This window comes from Acartia tonsa, chromosome 3 (assembly GCF_053477335.1).
Source record: "Acartia tonsa isolate MP-2025a chromosome 3, ASM5347733v1, whole genome shotgun sequence".
Classification (NCBI taxonomy): domain Eukaryota; kingdom Metazoa; phylum Arthropoda; class Copepoda; order Calanoida; family Acartiidae; genus Acartia; species Acartia tonsa.
The window spans coordinates 19,602,761-19,614,188 of NC_137262.1; the positions used below are offsets into that span (position 1 = coordinate 19,602,761).

At 31.9% G+C, this 11,428-nt stretch overlaps 1 protein-coding gene across 1 annotated transcript in view; it reads left to right on the forward strand.

The window, feature by feature from the left end:
- The window catches only part of LOC145313590 (venom allergen 3-like), a 48,098-nt gene extending 38,181 nt beyond the window's left edge, over positions 1-9,917 (forward strand). Inside the window, exons 2-8 of the mRNA XM_080153055.1 lie at positions 5,851-5,937; positions 6,706-6,762; positions 7,064-7,117; positions 7,402-7,485; positions 7,763-7,849; positions 8,221-8,290; positions 8,655-9,917. Coding sequence (XP_080009181.1) covers positions 5,851-5,937; positions 6,706-6,762; positions 7,064-7,117; positions 7,402-7,485; positions 7,763-7,849; positions 8,221-8,290; positions 8,655-9,086 — 871 coding nt within the window. The 3' untranslated portion in view covers positions 9,087-9,917. The remainder of the gene's footprint in view (positions 1-5,850; positions 5,938-6,705; positions 6,763-7,063; positions 7,118-7,401; positions 7,486-7,762; positions 7,850-8,220; positions 8,291-8,654) is intronic.
- The last annotated feature ends 1,511 nt before the right edge of the window (positions 9,918-11,428 follow it).

Genomic DNA, 11,428 nt, shown 5'->3' on the forward strand with positions numbered 1-11,428 from the left:
ATTTGAGGCTTTAATTGTATTCTTTCGGGAAAGCATAAGGGCTTAAAGATGTTATTATGCCAATGAGCATGCACTCCTTCACAAAATAGTTAACCTAAATAAAACTTAAAACAATAATCTATAATACAAAGTAGCTTGATGTTTGTCTGTCTGTCCGTCCGTCTGAAGCTTAAGATCTCGGTAACCACTGAACCGATCGGATTCTACTCTTTAGGGTATATTGGTCCTATTGCTACCTATTGGTCCTGTGGTGGTTTTAAGCTATTTTCTTGGGGGGGTGGGACACCCCCAACCCCCCTAAAAACAAAAAAATCCCCCCCCATTTTTTTTTTTTTTTTGCTGAAGATTTCCTTGGTCCTTTATGTTTTGTAGAAGATTTCCTTGGTCCTTTAACGAATTTCGCCTGAATTTTTTTATCACCTCTTTGTGCGAATAGGGGCGAAGCCGCTAGTGTATTATAATGTTTCTACCCTCTTCTTCTCCCCTCAAATAAAAAGCCACTAGATGCCAAATTTTTTTTTTTTTATATTTAAAGACCCTGTATGTAGATGGCTCAAATCTAAAATCTTTCTCCCACATTATTTGAATTTAAAATAAATTTTCTCCCGTTACTTATAAAGATTAGATGCTAAATGATATTTAATATATTTATTGGGCGCAGTCACAAAGAAATGAATAGGCAAATGAAGAAGTAAATACCTAATTTACTAATATTTAAATCAAATGCTTAAACCATTCATAAGTTACAACCATACTTATCAAAATGCAAATAAGTCGGCTTAAACAATTTACCTTATCATTTTGTCAAAGTGTTAAATTTATTTAAAATAAAAATCTGTGCTAATCTTTAGAAAACAACAAATGCTTAAAGAAAATTATTTATAAATGATTACAAATACCCAATTGTATCTTCAAACAGTGGCGTGCACAGCTATTCTCCATGGTTGTGTGAAACCATGAGGGGTGAGAAAAGGGAAAGATATGCCTTCTCATTTTCAATTTAGAAGGGGATGTTGACACCCACCACACTCCCCTACCACACTTCAATGATTCAAAGACACATTTAACCATTCCAAAATCTCTGTTCTCAGCAGGTTTTAAATTGTCTGTGTATAAAGATATCAAATATTTCTAAATATTTCCAAACATAAAATCACAATAAAATTTGTGGCTTGATTAGGATGATACTCCACTGTTATATGTCTGCAATGGGTGGAACTAAATGTGTAATAGTTGTGCCATCAAACTTACAAATACGTCTTTCTTAAATTAGGAAATAGTTAAAGAATATCATCTTAATTACAATAATTTTAAATCTTAACCCATAATTATAAGAACAGATTTATTTCATTTGAAATTCTTTATGTAATCTACTATGATAGCAAGAACCCTCTGGCATTAAAAAAGACATTTGTCTATAATTTGTTACTTTTGGTCAGTTTTCTATTTTTGTCTCACATGTAATACTACCATGCAGTGTTTATTTGTTGTGAGACTCGAGTCTACAAGAATTTTCTTTCCTACAACTGACAGACTAATATTGCTAATACGGCGGATTTTAAAAAGTTTGCAATAATAATAGGACACCTGCATTTAATATTACTAATTTCAAGTTGTTGCGTGAGGTTGTGAGCACAGGGCGCTAAATTACATGTCGGCCCTATGACAAATCTAATTTTATAACATGTACTAATGATGGTAGTTTAGGAGGGTGCTGATATCTCTTGAAAAATGATAAATTACATGTCGGCCCTATGACAAATATAACTTTGTAACATGCACCAATTTTGGTAGTTTAGGAGGGTGTAGATATAATAAAAAAGTGCTAAATTACATGTAGGTCCTATGACAAATCTAATTTTATAACATGTACAAATGTTGATAGTTTAGGAGGATGCAGACACCTTTTAAAAACTGCTAAATTACATGTAGCCCCTATCTCTGTGGTTAAAGGAGGGTGCTGATACCATAAAATAGTGTTTAATTACGTGTAGTCCCTGTGACAAATCTAATTCTATAACATTTACTATGCAATTTACATGGAGAATAAAAATATATATGCCCTGTCCGAAATAACTAGCACAGCTAGAAATATAGATATAACTCTTGCCAAAAAAATTGCAAGAAATTGTTCACAACAAAAACTAATGAAAAAAACCATGGCTTTGTTTTTAAACAACCATCCAATGTAAACTTTTCTTTACAAAACCTCTTATACAAAAAATATTTAATTATTTTGAAATACTGTTTTTATTCAGAATTGGGCGTTTTGTCTTTCCCGTTATACCAATAAAAACAAATAAAATTTACAAATATTTCTTGTTTGATTTTTCCTGCGTGAAACCACCATATTTAATAGTTATATAGTGTTGTAGTAGCGTAATTAGCTAATCAATAACTGAGATACGTCTGTATGTCATTTGAAATTGATTAAAATGACTCTATATTTGTTTTTGATAAGTGGATTAAAATCATCTAAAATCACAATTTGTACAATACATAATCAGACACGTGACTGCAATATGACATTTAATGATCAATTATCAATATTTATTTAGTATTTTTATTAATTAATATTCTTAGCTGAGATACATTTGGCAATATTTGTTCTTGTAGGTACATTAAGAATAATAAAAGTTTACAGTATCAAATGGTTGATCATGCATATAAATATAAATTTATTTGGCTGCTATATAATTAACACAAAGCATATGTATATGTATATTATGGATATAAAAATTAATGTAATTAGTTTATTAGATTTCTTTGAGAACTTAATCGGCAGAGACAAAAACATTTACTACTTTGTATAATAGGATAGAAAGTGTTAAGTTTACTCAGTTTAAAGAAAACATTTGACCATATAATGGCTTTCTCGTTTTGTCAACTGTTGATAAAGAAAACAAGAAACATATCATCCTTGGGAGGATGAAATCAAATTTAAATATTCTGTTACAGAGACTTTTAACTAATCAAAATACATACAAGTATTTATTATTGATATCCTTCATGCTAAGTTTACAAGCAAACCTCTGGCTGGAATCCTTCAGTAACAAGATGTCTCTCTGTTTAAGCTAACAATCTCACTTACTGCCGGATCGATTTCCTTTACAGAGAAACTTTTTATTGGTAAAGGAAGTCTTCTAAATTTTTTTAAGGTGGAATGTACCACCACCTCTTAAGTTAATTGCCTCTGTAAAAAATTCTCCCCTATTATGAAAAAAAACCTTTTTCTTTTTGAAATCAAAATTGAAAGCGAAGGGTTAATTATCCCCCTCCGCTCCCCTATCTTCCTTCCCTCTATTTCCTCTAGGATTCTCTACGGACGTCTCCGCTATTAGCAAGGAAATATAAAATAAAAAATAAAATAGATTTCAGAATTAGTAGACCTAGAGTAGCTTCCCTCCAACTTTGTACACAAAGTACAGTCTAGTAAAAAAAGTGGCCAATTACGTAATACACCTTATCATCGTGTCAATTGCCCTGAAACTGTTTACCTTTAAAACTTGTCTGTCTATCTTTATGACCTTGTCTTTTCTCCCCACTCTATGTATTTTGGATAGGTTTCTTTGGACGGACAATCTTGATGATTAACTTATTTGTTAAAACATATTTTTTAAAATAAAAAAAATCAATATCTATTGATATTTTATATATAAAGTTTTGCAAAATATTAGCATACATATAAAACTATTTACTGTATATAATAGTATTGCTTACAAATGAAAACAAACTATTAAATTGGTTAGTAAATATATTTTACTATATCGATGAGGGCCCCTAAAGGCCTCTAAAAGCAATTGAGGGGAAAAAAATTTGGGGGTGGGATAATTCCAGTTGCGATTTATCCTGAGACCTATAAGAATCTTCTCTGAAAATAAGAACCAGATAAGTTTAGCATTTAGCGAGATCCTTTGGTACAGACACACATCCTATTACTTTTATTTAAGGATTTGTAATAGATTTACTAAAATCTATGACTTTCCCCTTACTAAGGGTCATGGTCATATATTAAACTGTGAAAAGTCTTGTATTCACCCAGAGACAAGGGATAATACATCCCAAGAAAAACTACTTGCCGGGCTTGTTTCTAAAAAAGAAAAAAATGAATAATTCACATGAATCTTAAGACATGGCACAATAAACGCACATTAATATACCCAAAAATTATTGATAAAAAAAGATAAAAAAAAATATCGGGGGAAAAGTTTTAATACTTTGACCTTATTTATAAACTTAGGTAGTAGGTTTAAATTTGCAATCTAATATTTTGTTATTAAAGTATTTTTTCAGATTTATTCCCTGTTATCCCTGTATTGTATGGACCCTTAAAGCAATTAAATACATTGCCTTTTAAATGTCACCCAAGAAAAATCAAACAAAAAGTTGTTTTTCTTTTTATGAGGAAAATCTAACAATTTAGAAAAAGTGGTTTGAAATCTTAGTTTCAAATCACATATCTCAATTTATACTGTTTGTAATATATGTTTTCACAATAAAAGAGTTTGTGTAACAAGGAATGGAAATAGAGCAAGCATTACAGATACTAGAAGGTACAGGCAGACAAGGCCTGTATAAAGAAGCTTTTACATTAACATTCCCCACCCCTTGAAAAATTTATATTATATTAGTTGTACTCTATTTCTCCTCAGGGATCATAAGGGATAAAACAATGGACAATTAATTGAAATACATCCAAAATGATTATAAACAAATTAAACAAGACACTAATAGTTCTAAACTAATGCTAAGTACCTCAAGTTTTGTGCCAGTTAATAAGATAACGTGTTTAAAACTTTGGGTACCAGTGTAATTTACAGTCTAATGTCACCTCCTGCCTGACTTCTCCCGGATAAATTTTCATACTTTAAGTCTAATTAAACTACCTACTAGACCAGAAATAAATTTAAAAATAATCATTTGCAAATTAAAATACTTGGTTAATTATATACTTGGTTGTTTCCAAGGAATACAGGGATAGGACAATGGATGGACAATCAATGATTACCCCAATAGACTTCAGGGGACTTTATCATATAATGAGGGAAGATTATCTTAAGAATTAAGTTATATGTATGTAGAACAATTTTATCAAAATTATAAATTTGTAATCCTACCACAAGTTTTCCTTGCATTTCCATTCAGGATTTTATTCCTAAAATCTATTATAACATTAAAATTCCATGGGGGGAGTGGGGGGGGGGGGGCTGGTGGGTTTGTTTTTCGGGTTATACGGACTAGAAATGGCAGGGAGGGGAAGGACAAGCAATTTTATTTACCTGTAAAATTGATAGAATACTACACTTAGAATAAAGTAAAATGTTAAGAAGATTAATTTATAAATCATTGTCCCCAACCTCCCTGTATAATGTTCATTTTTATTAAATAATCAATTAATGAACTGACGAATTGCTTTTATCGAAACCTATCCATCCATGCATATTGACTCTTTATTATTCTTTATGATTATCCATGATTTAGTTGGTTTTTTATAAACTTTTGCACTCTAGTTTTTTGACTTTCAAACAGAGGCGTGCAATAAAATAACACCCCTCCCTTTCTCTGTATCAACCTATAAAGCTTACATTCCCCTCGATTTTAGTTGAAATGAGGTGACCAAACCATGTGCACGCCACTGATTTCAAGCACAATTGGTTTACAATTGAGGTGAACCTAATAAAGCTGTGTAATTCTAAACTCATGAAAAAATGGTTTTGTTGACTACATTGCTTTGAATAATATTCGTCTTTGCTGACTTCTAATATGTTATAATGAAACATTGTCATTTATATGTCCCTTTTTCCTGTAAATTTAAAGAAAAATATATAAATAAGAAAATCTTTATTTCAGGTTGCGAAGCCGTGTAGCTTCTGGTCAGACCAACCAGCCACCCGCCTCCAACATGCTCGAACTACAGTGGGACCCGGAACTTGCTAAGTATGTTATATCATTGTAATTCATAAATTCCTTTAAATTTTACTATTCAGTCACAAATAACAGTTACTTCAATATCAAAGCATTTTCTTAATAGATTGCAATTGTTTGTATATTTTTTGGGGGTAGGGGAAAAGGGGTATATATTTTAACCTAACTAGAGCTAACCTAACTACAATTTTAGAATGTTTGTTTTTATTAAACTATTCTGAATCCTTCATGGAATATTCATACTCTAAATTACGTCAGGAATTCAAAGCATAAAATTGATTGGTTCAATTCTAGAAAGAAATATAATGGTACAAAAGAGTAATTTTCAGATTTCAATTCAAAAACAGAAAATTTGTTTTCAATTTTTGTTTAACTTTTCCTTACTCAGCTATTTAGTATTTATACAGAAATCAATTGAAAAATTCAATAAAACATTGAGGTTTTCAAATACATTCTTTTTTCTTTTTCAACACAACAAGAATGATATTAGCCACAAAAGTAAAAAAGGAAACATTATAATATAATGTTGTATTATTGAAGTTTTACAACCAAATTATCATATTGAGCAGTAGATTGCAATATATGTATACATACATTACCCCGTAAGTTTGGACTCGAACCAACCCTTTGATTGAAGATCTATATAGAAAAATTTAACTGTATAAGATAGTAGGTTGAGTATATGCGATTTTGAAGTCACTAGTATGACCCTAGATTGTCTTAGCGAGAGACAAAAATCGAATAACAAAACTGTTAGAAACTAATTTCTGTTATTTTCAGAATTGCTCAACGTCTAGCGGACCAATGTAAATTCATGCATGACTGCCCAGATTGCAGGTATAAAGTTTGTGTTTAATATTCCCATGTTTATTAGTGCAGATACACTATAAATAGCATATTTCCGTAAGTCATTCTGTACGCCACAACGTAAAATTACTTTCTAGGTATCTGTATTTTCATATTTTTTTCACTAACTGTTTCTCTTTAGATTAAAGTTTACAGTTTTTTCATACAAGCTATTGTTAACTAACATTTTGTGCTTATTGTTGACATAAATGTCCTTGTTTTGTTTTTTTAAATGATCAAAGAAATTATATTGGATCAAAATTTTAATGTGAACTTCTATTTCTATTTTTAGAAAGGTGAAGAGATTCAGTGTTGGCCAGAATATCTACCAATCATTTAACACCAGGTATATTCAAACTTACTGCATTCCTACCATGAATGTATTTTAATTTCAAATTGATTTTGTTATCTAAGTTTAGTAAAAATGTAATAAATAAAAGTTCAATATGTGAAACTTGTTGATAGAAAACTAAGTTCAATAATATTGTGAATACTTTTTTAGTTATAAAATTAAAAGTTGATAGTAGCTTAACACATAAAAGGTCATAAAAGTCTTTGCTAAGTCAAATTAGAGATTGTGGATGACTATCAGATGACTATGAAACAAGAAGCTAACTGTAACCTATTTAGGTCTGGACTAAAGAATGACTGGATTCCTGCTATTGACTCCTGGTTTGATGAAATCAAGATGTTCCCCCCCACTGCTGTTAAAAAGTAAGAACTTCAGCTTTTCAGAAAAAAAAAGAAATCTTGGGACTTAAATTAGATATTGTTTTCAAAAAAGATTCATGAAACAATTAAGTATCTAAAAATCGATACAACCATCTAATCATTATCAGCTGGATAAATCATATATTCAAACTATTTTAACAAAAATGTTTTTACCTTAAAATATCTTACTTTTTTTAAAAACTGGTTATATAAGGACACATTTTTGAAATAGCCTTTAATTGTTATGAATGAAGTGAATGATCAAAATGCTATTATTTAGGTATCAATTTTCTCATGCTACTGGTCATTACAGTCAAATGTTGTGGGCTACAACCTCCAGAATTGGTTGTGGAGTTACTGCTTTCAGGTATTAATAAATATGGACAATTTAAGTGAATACATAAACAAGGACGATAACAACAATAAAAGCGAAGCTATAAAATCAGAAGGAACTAAATATGCAGAACATTAATTTCTAAGGTTAAACGAAATTTTATATAAATATGTAGCAAAATTGCGTAAACATATTACATACTTTAATTATTAGGATTTGATTATAGAGTTGCCTCGCTTATGATACTTTACCTTGTTGTCCTAAAATCATTTTTTTAAAGCAGATGAATATTATGACTAACTGTCATAGGAATAATCATACAAAGTAAAAAATCATTCATTTAACGCATAATCAAATGTGTTTCAAGAGTCAAAATGTCATAAAAATATATTCTTCTTTTTTAGAAGTGGCAGGTTCAACTCCAGGCTTTATGTGTGCAATTATGGAGAGGGTGGAAATGTTCTTAGACAGGAGGTAATTTTATTTTCCATTGGTTTGTTATCTATGTCTGTCTGTCTAACTGTTTGTCCATCTGTTTGTCTATCGTTTGTATTTTTAACCTTTGAATTGGATGATGATACCCGTCTGTTTATCTGTCCATCTAATGTACGTCTATTTGTCTATGATTTTGTCAGTATATGTTTGAGAAAGTGAGATTTATCTAAGAAATGAAAACAATTTTACTTTTATTTGTCAATTTATAAGTGGAAAATCAAATTATTGCCGGTCAAAAATAGAAGTTTAATTCAACTGTCCTTAAACTGATTAACTTTTTAAATCAAAAGTGAGTTGTAATATACTTTTAATTTTTATTTGTTTTTACCTCTTATTGTTTCAGGTTTACAAAATCGGACGTGGATGCGGAGAGTGTCCCGGCAGCTGTTCCAACGACTACCCCAACCTCTGCACCAAGCTGCCAGACAAATGTGACTCTTTCCGCTGCATGCTGACCCACCCCGTCGAGATGGTCGGTCACATGGCCATGGACACCGCCCATATGGTCGGCGACAACGCGATGGCCTTCGGTCACGGCGTTGGAGATACCGCCATGCAGGTTGGCCACACCGCAATGGAGTTTGGACACGCATTCGGCGGCACCGCCATGCAGGTGGGACATGCTGTCGGCGACACGGCTATGCGCGCGGGTCACGCAGCTATGGATACGCTGAATCTTGTTGTGGATACTGGTATTAGGCCGGTCAACAGCCTCTTCAAGCCCTTCCTCCGCCCTATTAGATTTCCCTCCACTTTCCTCAATGGAAAGAAGTAGAAGAGTGGAGATTGTATTACCGACAAGTTTACCAAATCATGAAATTTAAATCAGGAATTTATTTTCTGAAAAAGAAATAGAACGGTTATCAAGCAAAATTAAACATCATTACTTCCTTTTTTGAATTATTTCAAATCTATTGCAATTTACAACACCAAAATATTTTCAGAACTTTCTTTCCTTTTTGATTTAAATTGAATTTTTATTGATAAAAAATAAATTTCAAGACATTTTATACAAAGATTTATAAAATTTCAATAGTAACAGTTGATATTATTGGAAGGATATTAACAACTTTGTATGAAAAATTATTTTAATTTCCTATAAATTGTATTAGATTATTGACTTCAAAGAAATTTTAATCAAGTTTGAAATACGAAGGATTTTCTAATGCCTTTTTTAAAATAACTCAATTATTGAATTATTGAAACAGGCGATCATCTTACATTTATTGAAGCAGATTATCATTTTACAACAGCGTGCAGAAAGACTAATTTCACTCGCGTTTTCTCTATCTGCGCGCCCCTTAACTGTAGTCTTGTGTTCAATCATATATTTTTTTAGCATAAATCTAAGATTCTTTATTAGGTAGAATGTGCATCCAGTTGTTTTGTCTATGAAGTTGATATAGAACATTAGGTCCTAGGAAATTCCTTCGTATTTTAGATCAAACTTATATATTATATAGATTTTTTACTATGGGGCATTATATAAAAGTACCAATGTAATTTTGTCATTTTATTTTAACATTGTACAAAAATAAGACTGCTAAATTAAATATTTATTCTATTTAATATTTATTGAAATAAATCATAATTTATTTTTACAAAATTGTTGATTTATACGTGAATCTACTGTTTGGTTAAACTTGGTTCAGTCTAAAGGATTGTCGGTCTATCTGTCCGTCTGTCTGTCTGGAATTGTCACTTTTGTTCAATGACTATCTTAACAATACAAGAGTAATAAGCCTTAAAACTTAATAAATCCGTCCTATATGCCATACAATTATATACGAAAACGAAGAAAAAACTACCTGAAGTTCTTATGGTTTAAGCACCTGGCATACTAGGGTTATTCACGCACTCTGAGACCAATGTTAGGCCCGACTCAATTCTCCGAATGTCTTTATCCACACACATATAAATCAGAAGTAACGTGGAGTCACCAAAACATAAACAATCTTACAATGCCGCAACTCTTTAGGAAAGTTAAGCAAAGACGACATTTTTTCTGGACTGGAATTGTGGAATAAGGAAATTAATTTCGATCTTGATAAACACAAAGCTTCCTCGAAAAGAGGTTAAGACAGTCCTTTTTAGGCTTTATAAGCTGCTTCAACCTAATATTTATATACACTATTTTATACAAGAATGACAACATTCAGAAAATAGTAGAAACAAAGTAACAGGCTGTTGTTTGTTGAAAAATATACACTTCTGTTATCAATCGATGAATTAATTCTGTTTGCAAAAAATTAAAAATAAAAATTTTATCAATTCCAACTAATAAGCGTTACAAAACACAATAAATGTATATAAGGGGGGGGGGGGTTTTAATGCAACCATCTCGTAATCAGTGATTAAATGGCACTTAAAATTCGAATTTTGATCTGAAATTTTGCATGAATAATCCTTGGTAGGTCTATTTTCCCTAAATCGAACAAAAAGTTGGAAAAGTAGCGGCTGGCGGCTGGCAGCTCAGCCGTTTAGCCGTTTTTTGCCTATTTTCAGGGCAAATTCATCATTAATTACGTAGGAATCAACTTTTAAAAACTTATTTTTGATTTAATTCATGGTAAATGATAGCAATAACCATTTTTTAAATTTCTAGTACCAGCTGCTAAACGGCTAGAACCGGCTGAAAACGGCTGGGAGCTGCCAAGAGTATGAAGGGTAGATATGGCTTGTGACGTGTCTATGGGTAGGTTTTTATGGCTGCTGAGCTCAAAAATACTTCCAAAAATAGTGGCCACCCATCCATATGGCAGCTGGGTAACAGCTGCAGCTCAGCTGGGAGCGGCCAAGAGTAGAATGAGTATATAGGGCTTGTGACGTGTCTAGGGGTAGGTTTTTATGGGTGCTAAGCTCAAAAATACTCTTAAAAATAGTGGCGGCCCATCCATATGGCAGCTGGGTAACAGCTAAACGGCTAGAACCGGCTGAAAACGGCTGGGAGTTGCCAAGAGTATGAAGGGTAGATATGGGTTGTGACGTATCTAGGGGTAGGTTTTTATGGCTGCTGAGCTCAAAAATACTACCAAAAATAGTGGCAGCCCATCCATATGGCAGCTGGGTAACAGCTGCAGCTCAGCTGGGAGCGGCCAAGAGTAGAATGAGTAGATA